Below are 19,515 nucleotides of genomic sequence, written 5' to 3' on the forward strand. Positions count from 1 at the left end.
AAGCAATGGCTAAATTTCTCATTATCTATGACACAAATAAAAGGTTTTAGTTCTGCTTGTCAGTCCATCGATAATGAGCTTTCAGCAAAAAGGAATATTTGGAGAGGCGTGCAGGTGAAAGTAATTAAAGTAAGTCAATGCAGACAGAAAGAACAAATCCAGTTGTGTCTGCTCAACGTGTGCATGCTGTAAGAAGTTAAAGATCACACCCCATAATACTTTCTCCATGGTTTTATAACTGCTGAATCTAATTCTTCTGAAAGTGTATCTCTGTGGTTAATTCACCAGCAAACAGAGCCCAGAGGACTGATGACTCCTCGCATTGATTTTTCTTGTCAGGAAAAAATAATGCTGCAATGCTTTTTTGTATCTGCGCCAACATTTATTCTTTTGTCTTTCGATCTGTTTTTCATCTTTGTGGAGCAAAAAGAAAGATCACAGATGGTGAACTTGTATCTTGGGGCAAAAAAAAAGTTTGTTCGGTGCTCATTTGCAAACAGTGACAGCAATTTTGTGCTAAAGGGTCACGGATGAGTCATTCTCTTATCAGATTAATAGTTTCTGCCTGATAGATCTAAAAGCCGTGTCCTTGTACTTCTTATTATCTCATACTGTACTCTGCACTCTCATGTTTGGAGAAAAGCTTAGCAACATGAAGCCGTCACGTTTCATTCGCTTTGGTAAACACACCTGTCCAGGTGCATCTTTGAAAAACCAATGTCAGCAGGATAAACCTCCATGATCCACTCACAGAAAACCAAGAAATTCTGCTTCTTGAGGACCTCTGTGCCTCTTCCGGCTGCATGAATTGAAAACAAATGAATAAAGAGACCAGTGGGAAATCAGCACTTGATGTTCAGCAGTCATGTGAAAAGCAGAGGCACATTTCCATGAAGTTTTAAGAGTGTGCAGAAAAGTCAGTCACACTGAGAAGTTGCTGACAGACGCTTTAATGATCTTGGATCACATCGAGAGAAACTATGAGGCTGGAGGAACGCTCTGATGCTCATAATTAGATCATGTGCCACTTTCTGGAATGGGTCACATTCTGTGCCAGAATGGAGGAAGCAGGGCTGTTGGTGAATGTCAGCGTTAAGATGAATCATTTCGAGCAGCGAGCAATCGTATTTTTCATTTTTTTAAATGAAAAAATAAATATGAGCCAAATAACTATGTCCAAGGCTTGCAGCGTGCAAAGCAAATGTACGTGTGAGTTTAGTTTTGCTACAACAAAAAGGGTTTTCCTTTTTTCATCCACAAGAATATACACAGCATATTTTTATCTCTTTTGTCTTTATTTAACCCAAGAGTTTGCAGTCTTCAAACCTAAAAGAGCCATTTAGTCCAGTTTTTTATACTGAGCAAAACCCAGTAAGAAATGCAAAGTTCAACTTTATAAAAATACATTTAATGTGTTTGTGGGCATTAATCTATTCTTTTAATGAATGTAGCTATTAAATATTTACAATAATTGAAGTAATACGGTGCTATAGAGTTTTAGACGATAATTTTACATGATTTTGCTTTAGACAGAAGCGCACACACAAAATCCTTTCAAAATAAAACCCACCCTGTGTCAATAAGATCCTCCTGAAGAATAAAAAATGCAAGAAAGTTAAATCAAACGTGACATTTTCTATCATTATAACTTTGTTGAGCCGTCATCATTTTTCTCTTTTTTACAACTGAATAAAAACATGTGGCGCAGAATCATATATAAAATCTATGTGTAGAATCCTTCTTTTTATATTTTATTCTATGTAAATGCAGTTATGTACTCTAAGAGATTTGTTCCTAACTAGGCAGAAGATCAGAATAATTGCATTCTACTCAGACAAAAATCATGTTTTTGGTGTTTTTAACATGTTCATGTGGTAATTTTCTGATGATAGAGGGCATATATAAAGAAAATTAGGCTTAAAATTGCATTTCTGAGTATTTGTTTATTAAAATTGTTGTATATCAGGAGCTGACAAAAAATACCATTTGATGTAAAATTACGCTGAGCGGGCCTCAAGCTCCCTTCATTCTGATGCTTCGATTTGTTGATCAAAGCTAAAAGACAACTACAAGCATATATGGATAGATCTAATATTGCTCACCCTTTTTGTTGCACCCGTAGTGTTAGGTTGGGGGCATGGGGGGGGGGGGGGTTGTAACTTAGCAGGAGAGCGTTTAAACAGCAACAGTCCTGCCCACAACTCAGGTGAATTTCAGATAAACTTGCTGTTCTAAAGAAACTATGTCCTAGAAAATGAAACAGGGTTTTTTAATTTTTTTTTTCTCATTTTGGCTAAAAACGGCTTAATTTTAAAGGACCACTGGGAACCCCTTTACAATAGATCAAAAGATGATCAGAGTAACCTTAAACATGTTCTAGTAATTCCTGAAATAAACCACTTTGACACTTTGTTCTACGGAACATGGACTCACTCCCTCTATTTGCCAAAAATCTCAAAACCCACCTATTCAGACTGGCATAAGTAACTTTACATCATTTTATCAGTTTAATGACTGTGTCATTTTTAAGCTGTGCATTATGTTTTGTTTTTACCTGTAAGGCGACATTGGGTGACCAGAAAGGCGCCATATAAATAATATGTATTATTATTATTATTATTAATTTAGAATATCCTCTTTACCATCATTTTTGGTCACATATATGACATGTTAACATTCAAAAAACAGAAAGTAAAGTTACAGAATGTAAATAAATCTAAGAAAAAAATTCCAAAAGCCATTTTTTTATTTAAATAGTCAGCATTTTGCTTCAAAACCAAAGAGCCCCAATGAAGGGCTAATAGAGCCACATGTGGCAGCGGAGCCTCAGGTTGCAGACCCCTGATCCAACACTATTTATAGACCCACAATTTAAACCTTGAGAGGCTTCCTTTGAAATTTCAAGGAAAGGGTTTGAATGTTTCTTCAAGGAAAGTGAACCCCTTTAATTTCACTTTTATGTAGAATTGGATGCAACTTGAGTTTTGAGACTTCAGAACATTGTTTATATTTTTTCTATGAACAAACATTGTCCAACATTAAGAAAAGCATTTACCATTTTGTTGCTGTTGTTTCATTTATGTCCCCACTGGCTCTTTTGAGCTATGTAATTATAATGTGTGACAATAAGTAAAGGCTTAAAATTTGACTTGGACTCCCAAAAATTGACTTATTTACATCCATTTTTGGGAGTTTACCATCAATAAAATGGAATATTGTAATATTAAAGATAGTCCTCTGCTGTTATTAATGTATTTAAATGCCGGCTGCTATTTTTCTTTATCAGTTGTTACACACAAGGTTCCCTCTGAAGAAACAGATGGCAAATCAAACTTTTGACTAACTTTTTATGGGCTTGTAAACAGTGATATTACAAATTCATGTCTGCTGAAGCAGAAAATTAATTGCGACGCAGCTCTCATTCCAACATTTTGTCAATGCTGCTTCATGATTTACTGACTTAGAGCCAGCCGCAGAAAAGTTCCCCTCAAAAAAATGTGATTTTTAAACTTTCACAGCCTCAAGTTGGCAACCCTTTTCAGACTGTGTTGTCAGGGAACTTCACGATGATCCAAACCTCCACACCAAAATTAGGTCAGAGTTTATTCTCTCAACAGCTTGATGATGCAAAAGAAAAAAAACAGAATCAATGAAATGCAAATCAGATGGAGAATGAAGCTCAGCAAATCTGCAGCAAACTTTAAAATGAAGTTGATATCACTTGGTCGGGGGGATTCGGGAGTGTGAGTTAGTGTATGTAAGCGGACGCATCCCTTAGCAAGTCAGGCAGATTTATGGCCCACTGAGACGGAGCGCAGAGGTGTGTAAGCCGTCCTGTACAGCAGCATGATGGGAATTTATGGAGGTCTGGGCTCCTCGGTAGGCTTACCTCACACACAAACACACACACAAAGTGAAGTTCACATCTACATTAAACCTAGAAGCACCCAGGAGGAAAAGAAAGAATAGCGGGCAAAAAAAAGGGATAAAATTAAAGAATATGGTTATTCGTCACCTACTGCTATAGACTGTGATTTATTAGCCTTTAAATTAAGTTGTAAGCTTGCAAAATCTTCCTTAGTTTGAGAATTTTTATTCTTACGTCTTCATAAAATTTGTCTTATAAAACTTTTCCTTCTTGATCTGAAGTTTTAATCTTTTTCCACACACTTTTAGATGAATTAATCTGACGTTAACATTTTTTTTTAATTTTTGACTTCCATTTGTCTTTTCCATTTTTACTGTATTAACAAACATAAACTACTAAACAAAGTAAACATTAGACAAGTGTTTTCTCAAGATACCCCATAAGAATAGGCTAGAATGACAATAAAGTTTTGATTATTTTATCCTAAACTACAAGCTGTTTCATTTTTATGCACTATAACTGAGCTGCCCTGTTAGACTCACTCAGTAAAGGGTATAGAGGAGAAAACTACAGCTAATTGTGTCATTGTGCAATTTTTCACACGTTAACTTTGATATGCTGTGAATATCACATGTGGTACCATTGAACAAACCTCAGAAATAATGATTTCTGGCTGTATAATCAAATGTGTCTGGGTCTATAACTTGACCTAACTCTCAGTATCAGAGTTTTCACTACTTTGTAAGATTTCCACTTGCTGGTAAAGCCTTAAGCTTTGTTTCCTCTAAACAGTACAGTCCAGTTTGATCCAGAATTTTGAGTGTTTCCATTGTAAAATGTACCCATTAAACAGTTCCGACCCGTACCTCTTGAGAGCCCCCATCTGTTGTAGGTCCATAGGAAAATAGAACAAGATGGTGGAGCAGCTGTAGCGACCCGTTGATTGGCAGAAAGTGATGACGACATTAGAAAGCACCAATATAGTGCTAAGCTAGTGGTTCTGTTTTGCTCTTCTAGCATCCCACAATCTTCTTTAAACAACATTAAATTCCTTTTATAAATGATGAACAAAAGTGAAGCAAGAAAAAGACGAGCTGCTAGATGACCTCCATAGTTGTAGCTTTTCTAGTCGCACTACAATCACACAATGACACGCTAGCGGTCTACACCATGAATGCACTGTGGAAACAAACCGCTCAGTGAAAGCGAGGATAAAAGGTCCCATGCACTCAAATGGGGTGATGACCCGTACCGGTGCTGCAGGTTTTTGGGTTGTTCTGACCTGTGGAGAGTAGCTGCACTTTAAGGAGCGCAGGTGTATCAGGCAGTTCCACCTTAAATGATGTCATGAAAATGGAACATACTATTGTTGTGTGAGTGGTACGTTTATCTTAAAATACTTGTAAGGATAATGGAAGCTGTACACACTTATGACATACGTGTGATGCTGTTGTATAGTGTCTTTTTGCCACAATAGTTATGTTACATAAGTGTTCACTATGACCTGTCGCTTGCAGCATGGTTGTTGTAAATGTGCATGAACACTTTCGTTCTATGGATTCACCAAAAGGGTCTACGATCTTGATATTTCTTGCGTGCTACCTGCATGCTCCATACAGGTTTGCTCATTTTTCATCTACAGACTTCCTGTATCCACCTGTTGCAGTTGAGACTAATGCCTAAGTTGTACACTCTGTTTGCACTCTCTCCCTCTAGTTTACAAACCCAAACTAACACTATAGATGCAACAATATGGGGTGGAATATTGGAGCTATCAAGTCAGATGCCAGTTCAGATGAGGAAAACGTCAGAATGGAGCTGAGCAGGGAGCTTGTTCCCAGCATCTACATTACAACTACAACCTTTTTCAAATTCAATTTCTACGTCTGCTATTGATTTACACTTTGAACACAGACGTACTCAGAAATGCAATTTTATGTTTAATTTTCTTCATAAATGTCCTCCATTATCAGAAAAATTCCACAAGAACATGTTAAATAACACTAAAAACAGGATTTTCAGTGGAGTGGGTCAAAAATGTTCAGTCCAGCTCAGCTGCATTCAAATCTTTTTGGTGTTTTTAATTGTTTTGATGTTTTCTGGCCGTTTTGTTTCACACTTTACATCTCAGATTCATTTTCTACTGTAAGTCCTCACATGTAATGATCTCCTGCTTTGATAAAATCAAACTTTTGTTGAAATTTACAAAGATCCTCAGATAATGAGACGTTTCTTTATCCTGCTTTTTCCCCTCTGCTTGAAATAATTTTCTTTCATCTTGTCACGACAAGTGAGTCTCTAATTTCTTCATATGAAAATTTGATTTGAGCAGCTTTAAGGCAGAGATTATGCATACCGGACTTAAATTAGTTCTCCCATAATTACAACTTTTCCCTTTAGACTCTGTGTGGTGCAGGAGAACAGTTTTTGTGGAGAGCGTCGGGACATCTTTAAAGACCCCCAGTGCCTTTCATGTGATGAAGGCCCTCTGTTTTCCATTTTTAACACTGACATTTCCTCTGAGTGTGATTTCAGAGAGTCACCCATGCAGGAGATCGAAGAGGAAGGGGGATGAAAGGAGGCTGGAGCGTAAGCAGGAGAAACAAATTTAACTGACCAGGTCATTTTAGTCCTGTACTGCTGCAGATTCCACCGCTGCTAAAGTCCTAATCCTTCAGAAACACAATATTAGATGCTAAATTGACCTCAATGTTAAAACAAATGTGTTGACTGTGGCAGTTCCGTGGCAAATGGATGCAGATAGTAATCAAGAGAGTCTGGGAGCATCTACGTGTAGCAACGGTGTCGAAGTGAGAAACAGATAGCAGCAACAAATGTGAAACACTGCTGTCCAGGGATGGATGTGCTTTCGCAGACTGCTAACCCACCCACTTCCTGTTAGCACAGTCACTGACAGTCACACCAACACAGATGGTTTTGTTGCAGCAGAGTGCTTAATCTAAATAACAGCTCTACATTAACCCAAGAAACACAGCCCACTTTTAAGGATTCATGGCGGTCTGCAATCTCACTTTCACACATCACAAATGCCAAAGCGTGCTGCTGCGGTGGCATGAAAAATATAAAGTCAAGGACAATTTTGTGGAAGATTTTTAGCTCAAATCTCCTATATAGAGCCATACATCTAAAAAAAAACACCTTCAATACATTCTTTCCAAACACAGAAGCACACAACAAATTCTGGACTTAGGTTGTGACTCTAAAATCTCAAGTTCCAAAAGTGATTACTCTCATATGCACAGAATAACTCTCCTTAATTATATTACTTTCAAGAATCTAAAGTCACTTTGAATTGGAATTATTTATTACTGTTTTCCAGACGATTTGTGATCTAATCTTAAATTGCAGTTCTTGTGCAAGGAGAAGCGATGCGACCTTGGGTTGTAAAGCAGTTGACACAGACTGAGCTGGTAATTAAAAGGTCGCGGGTCTGAGTCTGGGTACGGTCACAGTCCGGTTCATTCAGGAAGGGCATTCAGTCCAAAATTAGATGTTAAATCATCACAAAAGCTACTTTGCTGAGCTGGCACCCCCTGGGAATGGGAGACAGCCAAACGTTGGTGATGGATAATACATTGAAAGTAAGAAATCTAATATATATAAAGTAAAGAATTAAAGACTTTTTATGGAAAAGCATGACATCAGTGTCTGTAAAGAAGCACGTTTGAAGGTTGAGTCTCTACAGCAGAATCGCAGTGGATCTTCTAGCAGGTGATTTTGACAAAATTCTAATGGAAAGTTACTTTCTGACATCAAATCAGCTTAAAATATATAAAACATAAACCCAATGCAAAAAAAAAAAAAAAAAAACAACTGAATTTTTCTACAAAATGTAAAAAATCCAGATTATTTTTAATGTCCATTTTACATCTAGTTGAAGAGATCATTAAAAAAACATGTTGACTGTATATGTATTAATTGATCTTTTTGCTCAGACTTTTGCATTCTCTTTTTGATGGGTGGTGCAGAGGTAAAGGTGTTGACCTCTGATCAAAAGACTTTAGGTTGAATTCCCCACCTTCTCCACCAATGTGTTTGAAGTGTCCTTGGGCAGGATACTGAACCCCACATTGCTTCAGGTGGTTATAGGTTGATGCCAGTGTTCATATATAACTTTCCTTTGCCACTGCAGTCGAGACTCAGCGATGCCTTGTCGCGTTACCGTGACAACACACTGCATCATGTATCAAAGGCCCAATCTGAATTCTTCCCTTCCCCCTGTCCTCCATTTGTAGGGGAAAATTTATTTTTATTTTTTAAAATTTCGCCCTTTCGCTTGGAGGGATACAAAGTCCTTTGTTGCAAGGGTAAACCGTGTCGCGCTGAGAAGCACTTTTCTTTACGTGGGTGTGCTCTGAAGCACAGAAGCTTACATTTAATTGTAAGTAATGACTTTTTATTGTAGCATGACTTTTTCAATGTTATAAAACTGCTGTTGTTTATATTCAAGCGATGGAAGCACTGCGCTAATGCTAGCGAACAGGTGATTATTGGAGACGTCATTGAACGAAAGTGGCGTCTGAAATATGAAATATATACTATTTTTTCATAACTCTCCGTTTGGAGGACTGAATGAAGCGGGAAGGAGAAGGGAAGAATTCGGATTGGGCCAAATAGTCCGCATTTTATGAAAAAGCGACCTAAACCGAAGAAATAACAAGAAAAAAGCACTTAATATTGATTGAATATGTATTTCTTTTGTAAGTGACCATGGTATAAGTGGGATCATGTCCTTTGAAGTGGCTAAACATTGTGTAGTGTAAAGACTAAAGAGTTTTCTGATATCTTTATTCATTATCAATGTGTCTGGGATTGGTTTAGTCTCAGAAGTTGGTGCACTGTGAAATCTAAGAGCTTCATAGAGGCTTTGAAATATCAGTCCTGTGTGGCGCATTGATAAATCTATAACTATCTGTAGTGTAGAAGTGGAGGTTTGTGATTGCCTCTTTTTCACCAAGACCTGAACTTTTCTTGGATCTATGACATTTTCTGAAGTAGAAAAAAAACTCCATGAATACATAAAATGGAAAAAAAAGAAAAGTAGGAATGCCAGAATTCCTGGAAATACAAAAGGGAATTTGCAACTGAATTAAGCACCATCTGAATTAAAAACAAATCAGTGCAAAGCTTTAATTCCATTCTCTTAATAATCTGAGAAGCAGGTGTGAGTCTTTCTTACGGTGAAAAACTGTCACAGTGAGTTTGTCTGGGAATAAAGGAAGCTTTCCCTGGCTTAGTCCCACTGCTGAAAAATAACAACTCCCCTGCTGCACAAGCGCCCGGATCAATGGAATATGTACAGCCTTCTTTAATGCAACCCGCTGCAACAGAACACACTGCAACTTTCTCCAAGTTCCCGTCTGTTTGGACCCAAAAGCGGTTTCATCTCCATCCACTTGTCTGTAACAGGCAAGACAATTATTCTGTCATGTGATTTCAGCATAAACTAGCTGTTTACTTTTAGATCTGCAGGGATTTCATCTCCTCTGACATCGCTCTTCATTTGGAAAGCTTTGGACTGCACTGAGGTCATGTCAGAGCTTATTTACGGAAGAAACTGCGGGATCGGCTCTGGGTCTGTTGGAGCTGTTTGTTAACTGTCCTATTCGCCTTGTCTGCCTTTGTGGCTCCAGTGTGAGTGGGAGGCTGTACAAGTGGGATGGAGTGAGAAGATGCTGAAGCTGCCAGGGGCAAGTTAGGGCAAGACATGGTCTGTCTAAGAATAAACAACCCAAACCACATGAATTGCCCTAACTGGCCTTATCAACTCTGTCTCAACAAGTTAAAAGCCATCACTTGATTGTCAGGCAAGTGTTCTTCCAGCAGCACTCCAAAACTGACAAAGATGTTTTCAAAATGTCACTGCACAGAATCACAACCACACAGCACTACACCAACTACACAGAGGTGTCCTAATTGGCAGTTGTCAGCTGTCAGTCATCTTTGAAGGTAAAAATAGGCTTCGCATTGATGGAAGAAATGTTTGTAGACTCTTAATGAGAATCAAATAGCGAAGCTGCTTTATATATGGAACAAAACCACCGGTTAGAAGATAAAATAAAGAGGAATAGATGAAGAAAAGAACTTCCTGAAAACCCCTGAGGCTCACAGAAAAGCCCAACCATCATCCGCATCCACTTAAAATAATTCAGGAACAACAAATATTGATCAAACTGGTAAACAAAATAAAATATGAACTTATGTTAAACAAAAATATAGGAAATTAATAGTAGCATCTCCACTCAACATTGTGTTTGCCAATGAGATTGATGGTTTACATAAAAATGAAGCAGATCTGTCATTAGTTTTTTTTTTTTTTTTTTTCAGCGTAAAGGTTTTAATAAGGCTATTAGCGTTTACATTTTAGGTTTAAAACATACAAAACAAGAGTTATGACGTGTTTTTTCAACCTTTTGGAATAAATCCTATGGTTTATTTGAAATTAGCTTTTTTTTTACATTTATCACATTGTTTTGACCTTTCCTTTATTTTGTTTTGGGGTTTATAAATTTATCTTAAAAATGTAGACTTACCATCCTAATACTCTCGTGCATGAATTATGGTAAGATCAGATAAGATTTTTCTAAGTGAATGTAGTTATCTTTAAAGATACCAAAGTTTTTTTAAAGAAAAAAAATACATATTTAAATTCTAAAAAAATATATATATATATTTAATTATACAACAAACAGACAAACAAAAAAATGTATTCGGAACTTTTGTGATTTTTACAATAAAAAATGTCAACATGAATACTTGTGTATTGTGGATTTATTGTGTAAAATAATAAAATAATAATAAAATATATGTAATATCTGTACATGAAGATTGATATAAAAACAGTTTTAAAGGCTAATTATTGGAGCAAATTGTAAAGGAGTAAAAACATTGAATAGGCCCAGAATGCCTAAAGCATTAACAAAATTTTGTCAAATTCTCAGTGTTTGAAGCTAAAGTATAGAAGTGTTTTTTTTTTTTCTTAACAAGACCTAAAGCACAGAATTTGACCAACACCCTCAGTTTGTTCTATGATTTAAGATCTCCTCCAGAACAATTGATCAAACTTCACAACCAGAGGAGGATGACCTTCAGACCTCAGCGATAACTAAAGCATTTCCTCCTCATGACATCTTTCTTGTGTTGGAGGGATATAAATAAAGAGCATTTCCTAATGTTGGAAATACACATACTTTATAAATCAACCAGAACCTCACTCTAGGACGCACACCAGGTGCTGAAAAGATACACGAAAGATGAGAATTCCTCTTTTTTTTTTGCTCTGTTGCTTTACTCAACAGCATTAGTTGCTTAAAATAAAGGAGACGCTTGTGGATGACACATCACATCGCACTACAGTACAGCACACACAAACAAGGCACGCACACTGATTCATCTTATTACTTACCCTATTTTTGATCATTTTTCTTTGTTTTGTTGCCTTTGTTGCTAGATAAACTAATCTGCGAGTCTGCTCATGGGAACACCCCTGGGTGAGACAGATTCCCTTCGTGAACTTTAAATATTGAAGATTGCATCACACCAGTGTAAGTCTCCCTCAACACTGGAGGGAGAACGTATTTTGTTGGGACCAGGAGTCAACATTTATGACCCACTCTGAGGAAAATTGTGTTTTTGGTGGTTTTAACATGTTCTTGTGGCATTTTTTGATGATGGAGGACACATAAAAACAGAAAATTAGTCTTAAATCTGCATTTTTTAGTGTAATTCTTAATTATGTATTTAAGCATTTTTATAATCAGGGTCGATTGATGGCTCATTAACCAGGTGGGGACTATCTCGGACAGCTTGTGGTTCTGCAGACATGCTGATGGGAAATGGTGTTAGCTTTGTTCTTAAATCAAAGACTGAGCAAATTAAACTTGCTTCAGTTTTTTGGGATTCCATCTGTTCAAATACTCTTTACTCAGGGCTATAAATGGTAAGCTGTAAGTGCGCCGGAGCAAAATATCAGAGCATCAGCAAAGTCATCAGGCATTAATGGTCCTGCGGGGAAGGACCAAAGACTTCAGCGCCAACTGGGCCGGAGCAGTCTGTGCGTTCTGACTGAAAAATCCACAACAGAAGGTTGTTTTTGTCAAATGACTTCAAAAGGGAAATGTGAACTCTCAGTTTCAGCTTCTGAGCCAGCTTGGATAAGAAATAATTGAACTGCTCTGCAAAAGTGAACACTTCACAACAAATTTTAGTTGCAAGCAAGAAGATCATGTGCAGTATGTGTCCTGCCGTTTCTGGAACTACAACACAACTGCTACACAAACGCTTGGCCCAACTAGAACTTTAAGGGGTCAAAGCCGTCCTTTCATTCTTCAAAGGGATCCGGTTCACGAACATCAAGGAGAGGAAAGAGTCACCGTTGAATTCTGCTACGGCAAAGTCAGAAGTGTTTGGGAGGAGCATCTACTGCGGGGCGGGAGGAGGGGATACGACTGATAAAACCCAAATCCCTTTTATATCAGCAGCTCACAGGCATTCACACAACTAGAACACAAGCCAGAGGAGTGGAGAAGATCAAAATCGCAGACAGAAAATTACAGCGTTACTCCTCATTTTAACCTACAAACTGAGTCAGGTTCGATGATCTGATGCTGCATGGGAAGTGAAGCACAAAGGACGTCTGTCTGACAGATACATGAAGGCAAACACGGCTGTTACGGTTCCTCCATGAGGCTGCATGCATGCACAGGCCCCCTCGGAGCACTCTCAAAGTGCATTTGCGTATCCAAGAACATATAGGCGAGGGGAGGGGGGCAATAAACCTCTTCTGACAGGTCAACAGTAAACACATTTATCTCTCCTCTTCTGCTTATGTGCACTCATACAGAACCATATCCATCACCCCCTCTCTTATGGTGAATTTAAAGTTAGTGTGTAAAGTTTTCTTTTTTGACCTAGTCTTCAACTCACCTGCTCACAGCTCGTCTACCTCTGTCTGGGGGTGTGAGAGGTGGGTGTCAGGACCATCAGGCATGCAGGACGCCTGCACCGCTGGCCCTCGGGTTACCCTGGGAGGGACACTTGCTCTTTTCTGACATATCGTGTAAGTAAATGTTAAATGGGGAGGGGGAGCAGAAGGGGCTTCTCATTGACATTCCTATTGGTTTGAAGGGAAATGCTGCAAAAAGAGAGAGAGAGAGAGACTGCACCCGAGGGTGCTGTCCTATAACTAGGGATGAGTGTGCCGTTCCAAATGGCAAACAAGTCAGATGTCGCCCCCATTTCCATTGTCCCTCTCAGCCAAAATGTGTCTGCTATTCTGTATGAGAGCCAGTGGAAAGAAAGCACTCCACAGGGAAGCAGCCTGTTACATCCACCCTGAAAGTAATAGGAATATTTAACTATTTATTAAATTAGGAAGCGTAAATCTGATCTACATTAGACTTAAAATTCGTCTTCAAGGTTGCTTTCCCCTGACACCTGTTTTGGGGGGTTAAAATCACATCAAACAGAGCAAAACCACCAGAGGCAAAGGTCAAGGTAGATCACCCACCTATAGTGGACACCACCGTTCCAACAAAATAAAAAGCTCCTGTAAAATCCCATCTTGCCCTCAGAGCGTCAGCCCGGACCCCAGCGGCGATGGCAGCCTCGTATTCCCGCAGGAAGGAGTTGAGCTCCTGCAGGCTGATGTTGAAGGTCTCACTAAAGTTGTGGAGCGTCCCGTTCCAGCGACCGTGAGCCCGCAGCTCCGAGGGCCTCTCTATGGCCGAGAAGACCGCAGCGCCGCACAGCAGATACACCAGGATGAGGAGGGCGAGCAGCGCGAAGCGGCCGTTGTCCTCGTTGAGGTGCAGGGAGCGGCAGCCCCGCAGTCGCTGGCCAGGCATCATCCGAATTTCAGCACCACTCGCGCGTCGGACAGCGACAAGCTCCTCATCGGAGACGCCGTTCGCGGGTGTGCGTGCGCCCGCGCTGGAGGTCCCCGTCCTGCTCCCCTCTTACTGCACTTCTACGGCAGCATCTCTTCCATGTGCGCGCACCACGCTGTCACATTGTAGTGTGTTTGAAAAGTGGCATAATCTGCAGGCGGATGACAGATCAGCACCGCACTTGTGGACGCAAGTCGCTCCATCCAGCCAAGAGTCCAGGAGCAAAGCTTCAGCCACACACTTTCATCACAAACACGTGCTCTCCTCCAGTTGTAGCAATGCAGTTGGTGTGAAGTGGACTGCAGCTCAAAGCCAGCCGGACGCGCTTCTTTGTGCAAAAGCACGCAGCAGAGTCTCCTGCGCCAAAATGTTCCTTTCCAAAAAAAAAAAAAAGCACAGTTGCGCAAAAATCAAGATTTACGCAAGTCAGTAGTATTCCGTTTCCCACTTTGGCTCAAAGTAAAATATCCTCAGGCTTGCTTGTTCAGGGGAGCTGGTGCCTTTGTGTGCATCCTGTGGTGGCACAATCCCATCCCAGCGCATATGGCGAGATCTTCCCTCTTTTGATCGGGACTTGCGCAGATGCCAGAAGACACAGATTTCCGGATCGTCTTCAGAAAAGGTCTGCAGATGACAAAGTAGACATGACGGATTCGGTGCAGCGACTGATCCCTTTTGCCATGCGCACTGAGGATGGTTCTCTGACTAAACTAACCTTCCGCATCTTGAGCGCAAACGCGGAGGAGTAAAGTTGCTACACAGTATTCTGAATATCGATAATGAAAAAAAAAAAAAACTACTGATCACATTTTATTAGATATCAGGGAGTGATGAGTGGAAGGATTATGCTCTCCTTCAATTTTATTCAAAAATCTTCACAGCTTTGACAAAAATGGAATTTAATCCCCAAAAAGTCACAGATTTTCCAACAATCAAAACACAAAAATAAGACTTTTTTTGTTTTAGCTGTTCTTAATTATGCTGCCATGCCCAACTCCAGCACTGTTAAAGCCCACAGCTGATGGATGAACATGATATCATCCTGCTGCTGCCGCTGATCCACTTGATCCACATGAAAAATGGTCCATTAAGGCACACTTGAAAGACTTAACCTCCTTAAAGGGGGTCAATGACAGTCAATTCGTGTGTAGATCACCCTAAAAAGTATTTAAAAAGGCAGATCTATGAGGATTTCTCTGTCAAAAGAAAAAGAAAGTCACAAATTGCCTGGATGGAGGACAGAAAGTCCGAATACAGATGGAACAACAAGGCTGTGACAGCCAGTCCTCTCTTTTCAAGACAGTGAGGGGCAAGAGGTTGCTTTATTGATTAGGGTTTCTAATCTGGTTAATTGGCTTACAAATATCAAGGCAGGCTGCAGAGAACAAGGGCACGCTCAGCACAATTATCTCAGCCACACAGACTGTCCTTGTCAAATTCAATCTTTACCTCAAAATGCAGGGAAAGCTCACAAGATTAAATAGAAGATGACTTCAATGAGAGACGGAGTCTGACACGCTGACAGGTGGTCTGTATCTTTATTTAATTACAGCATCTGACTTTTCTGGTAATAATATTAGAAATCATGCGTCCACATTGGGAAAATACAATAGGTTGCATGTAAAAAGACACTGTGTTCTGTAGTATTTTGGCTTTCTCCAGCCACTACTGCAGGGGCCATGAACGGAGGAAAGCCATCATTTTCTCTGAGACTTACAGTGTAGAGGCTCTTTCTGAGCTGCAGGTCCTTCAGAGTTTCCAATCCACCTGGATGTGGGTGGAAAACAGTCATTTACAGCTCATATGTTCTCCGACAACAGTATTTTTTGCAACAAAAGACGAACAAATCAGCTGCAGCCTGCACAAGAGTTATGTTTTGGTTTTAAGGAGTCTATTTATATTGGGGTGGCTGAAGTGTATTATAAAACCCCAGAAAAAGTGCAGCACACACTAGTAGTGTGAAAAATAAAGCTATTTAGGGGCATTCCTCCAAATTTCCCTGTTCTCCATCAATCTCTTGCACCTTTTCTTTTAAGCTCATTGAATTTTGTAGCGGTTCATTCATGCAGGGCTCTCTGGAGGTCCTCAGGCTCTGACAGGCCCATCGCGACGCCTTGATTTGTTTCTTTTTCGAGCGTTCTGTTCTAAATTTGCTGCGGTGCTTTGGGTCGTTGTCCTGCCTGGCTCCATTTCAGCCCAGCGCTACCTGTCAGACAGACGGTTTCACATTTCACTCTGGAACATGTTGGTGTACAGAGCAGTTCATGGTGGACTCAGTGACTGCAGGGTGCTCTAGTCATGTGGCTGCAAAGAAACTAAAATAATCACACCTCTAGTCTGGGTGCTAGTCTGCTGTTTTTGCTGATGCAGTTTCAGGCTGCTCAGTGCTCTCTCTCAGGAGCTGTTTATGTTCCATTTGTCTCCTCTAAGTCAGCGTTGATGTTGTGCTGAATAATCTGAAGATGCATCACAGGTGTGATGCAAAACATAAAGACAAGAATGTGGACGTTGTTATCAGCACGTCACAAAAACGAGTGTTTTCCATCAGCAGGAAGAATGACCTAATGTGATTAATCACTGCACTTCTGAGGGATCTTGCTGGGATTTATTCTCATTTGAAGACTGGAAATGGCCTTGAGTGTTTTCCACTCATAAATAATTTGTTGGAAATTGCCTCACAGCCTTTTCCCAAGATCGATCTGTGGCGAATGTTGCTGTTCCTAAGATCATTGTCAATGTCCTTTTTTTGTTAAGTTAGCGCAGATCCTCACACTCTATACCAGCAAACGGGGCTATTTTATTCATGTCTTCACATAGTTAGTAATTAGCTGATAAAAAAGCATCAAATAAACTGTATTTTACTTCCAGGGATGTATCTAGAGGGGTTGTCAAGGGGCCACATTGACTCCCCCTAGCAATTATTCATCTTAGTGGCCACCCTTTAAATAAACATCCTGTTCTTATTTGTGGTCCATTAGCTCATATGACCACATAGACATCAGAAACGGAGCTACGGATTCAGTCATTTTCTATTTCCAAGAATATGCTGTTCCAGGAAAACATCTCATTCAGGATGGTTTGGACCAATGGAAAAAAGCTGTTTGTTTGGACTGAAGACACAGCTCTGTGTAGTTTAGCTGACTTTTAATCTGAATCAGTGAATTAGCAGCATAGCAGTTTAATGTCTGCATACGTGAAAGGGAACATAAAAACTTGAATAACGTTCCCTTAAATTAAAATATGTATTTATTTGCACTTATCCATACATAAAAAATAGGTCCAGGAAGAGGCAAAAACTCATATGGGTCTATATTAGAGCCTCTACCAAATAAAACTTTAAAATTAACATAAAATACAACATTAATTCTTTATCCAATAACATATTTTTTAGCTTTGCAGTTTTTTTATTTAGATTTTTTAAAACACGTTTGGCTTCAGTTGTTGTTTGTCTCCTAATCCTCCTTCTTCACACCAGGTTTAAATCTCTAACCACCTACAGCTGTTTCACATTGGCTCATTATTCCTCAGACTTCATTGTTTTCCATCAGGTCGTCTGTTCTGTTTTTTGTCAGCTTTGGTTTCATTGTTTCAAGTTTTCCATCTCTTAGTTTTGTTTTCTTTATCTGAATTTAGAATTCATTAAAGTCCCACTCCGATCATGTCTTCATCTATTTTCAAAGCATTCCTTTTTTTTAAAAAAATAAGGATTATTCTGTTATTAGTCAAAATAAAACAATCTGTTGTTTTCTTGGATATAAAGCAGCTTTAGTTCATTAGAAACTTGCATCTCAGTTCAGGTTTAAAATCCATTATCAACACCTACCCCATGCCCCTCCCCTTTTCTGAGAACTCTCTGTTTACATTCTCTCACACTAGCATACCGTCCTTCACGTCTAACTTTACTGGTGCAATAAAAACGGCGAGAAATATTAGAGCTGTACAGTGTTGAACCACATACCAGCCCGGACAAGGAAAATGAATTAATCTAGTCGTCTACAAGTAGATGCATCAGAACGGAGTGAAGCAGGGAACTTGTGACCCACCCAGCACATTTTCTGCTTAAAAAATAAACTCTTTTTCAAACTGTAATCTTTTGCTTGCTCCTGAATAGAGAAAAATACTCAGGAATTCATATTAGTGCTTAATTTTCTTTAGTCTCCATCATGAGAAAAGTGCCTCAAGAACATGTTGAAAACATGATTTTCAGTGAAGTGAGTATTTTCAGTTTTTAGGTATAAACAATGAGCCTCTTTCTTTTGCATTAAGGTCCTCTATCACAGTTTTTCCTGACAGTTTTTTTTTTTTTTTCTAATTCAGGTATTTTGCTCTTCTGGATTTCTACAGAGTCCTGGATGGAGTAATGCATACATTTGTTTTTTTAAGCGTTTTTGTTCTGTAACTGCACATTAATAGGTTGCTGTTTAAAAAACAACAACACAAACACACAATTTTGGACATTTTCACTCTTTTTGAATGTAAATCCAGCTCTCAAATATCTTGAACTTGCAGAAAATGACTTTTTAACATTGTTGGTTTAAATTCTTATCAATAAATTCTAAATACCATGAAAATATAACGAAGGATGCAAGAAAAGTTGAAGTATTGATGTTAAAACTTTTTCCCTCCTATTTTTTTATTCCCACTGGGTTAATGATCCCATTTTGAACTCATATTTTTTATGCACTGTTTAATACTAAATGTAGTAAAGTCATGCATTACCCAACACACACCCCGCTCATTCTTCCAATCATAAAAATGTGGAATGCCGGTTTGGTTTCCTGGGTGTTATTGTGTCTACCTCATCAGGTTTTAAGAATATTAGCCTGAACATTCAATCTTTTCAACCATTTAATCAAAGAATTTATTTGAGTAAAAAAAAACAGGTTTAGTCCAGAAACCACTTTACTGGAGTATTGAGCGTGCTCCGCAGTTCAACACACAGTCGGAGCTGAAGGATGCTGGGATTAAAGAGGACATGTAGAAGAGGCAAGGATGCAATCCTTCAAAGTGCAGCGACGAACACCTCAGCAAGGAATAAAGATGAGGACAAAAGGGAGGACATGAATCCATTACATTACAGAGAGCAGAGAAACCGGGTGAGTCGGGTCAATGGAGGGATTTCCTCTGCTCAGCACATTTACTATGAATTAACAATGTACATTTTACTGACATCAACATCCAAAAAATGAACCTATAAAAACGTGGCATTTCAACTCCAGTTTTACTCAGAATGCACCAAAATTTGGGGATTATGTATTAGATTTTGTTTCTGTTTTTACTTAATGTATTAAGTTTTCCTGTTTTTTACCCTTGTGTAAAGATCTGTTTTATTTTTTGGGGAAGAATTTCACCAATTCTCACATGTTTTCACTTTATAGCCTTTAATATAAAGAAGACTTTCCAGTAGCCACACTTACAGTTGGTCTTTCCCATTTCACAAGGATTTCCAAACGCCTTCGTGAGTTAATGTCTTCCATTCAGCACTCTCTGTTCGATATTCTCTTTTATTTTTTTTAAATTACATTTTTTTATTCCAGTAAATTGTGTTTTAAACTTGCTTAACTCTGATCAGAAGAAATCTAACATGCAAAGACAGTATATTATTATATTAAACTGAGTCCACAGTGCCCTAATGCTTGTGTGATTATGTGTCTGCACAAATTTGAGTGGATTTGCAAGTCTAAAAAAAAGTAAAGTTACCCAGCTGCATTTTTATCAAAACTTTGGCTTCATGTGGGC

General features: G+C 39.0%; 1 protein-coding gene across 1 annotated transcript in view; it reads right to left on the bottom strand.

Annotated features, from left to right (window-relative positions):
• kcnk12 (potassium channel, subfamily K, member 12) overlaps window positions 1-14,839 on the bottom strand; it is a 28,930-nt gene extending 14,091 nt beyond the window's left edge. Inside the window, exon 1 of the mRNA XM_024297917.2 lies at window positions 13,398-14,839. Within this exon, the coding sequence (XP_024153685.1) occupies window positions 13,398-13,737 (340 nt within the window). The 5' untranslated portion in view covers window positions 13,738-14,839. The remainder of the gene's footprint in view (window positions 1-13,397) is intronic.
• Between the last annotated feature and the right edge of the window lie 4,676 nt (window positions 14,840-19,515).

The sequence above is a fragment of the Oryzias melastigma genome, linkage group LG15, assembly GCF_002922805.2.
Source record: "Oryzias melastigma strain HK-1 linkage group LG15, ASM292280v2, whole genome shotgun sequence".
In the NCBI taxonomy this organism is placed as follows: Eukaryota; Metazoa; Chordata; class Actinopteri; order Beloniformes; family Adrianichthyidae; genus Oryzias; species Oryzias melastigma.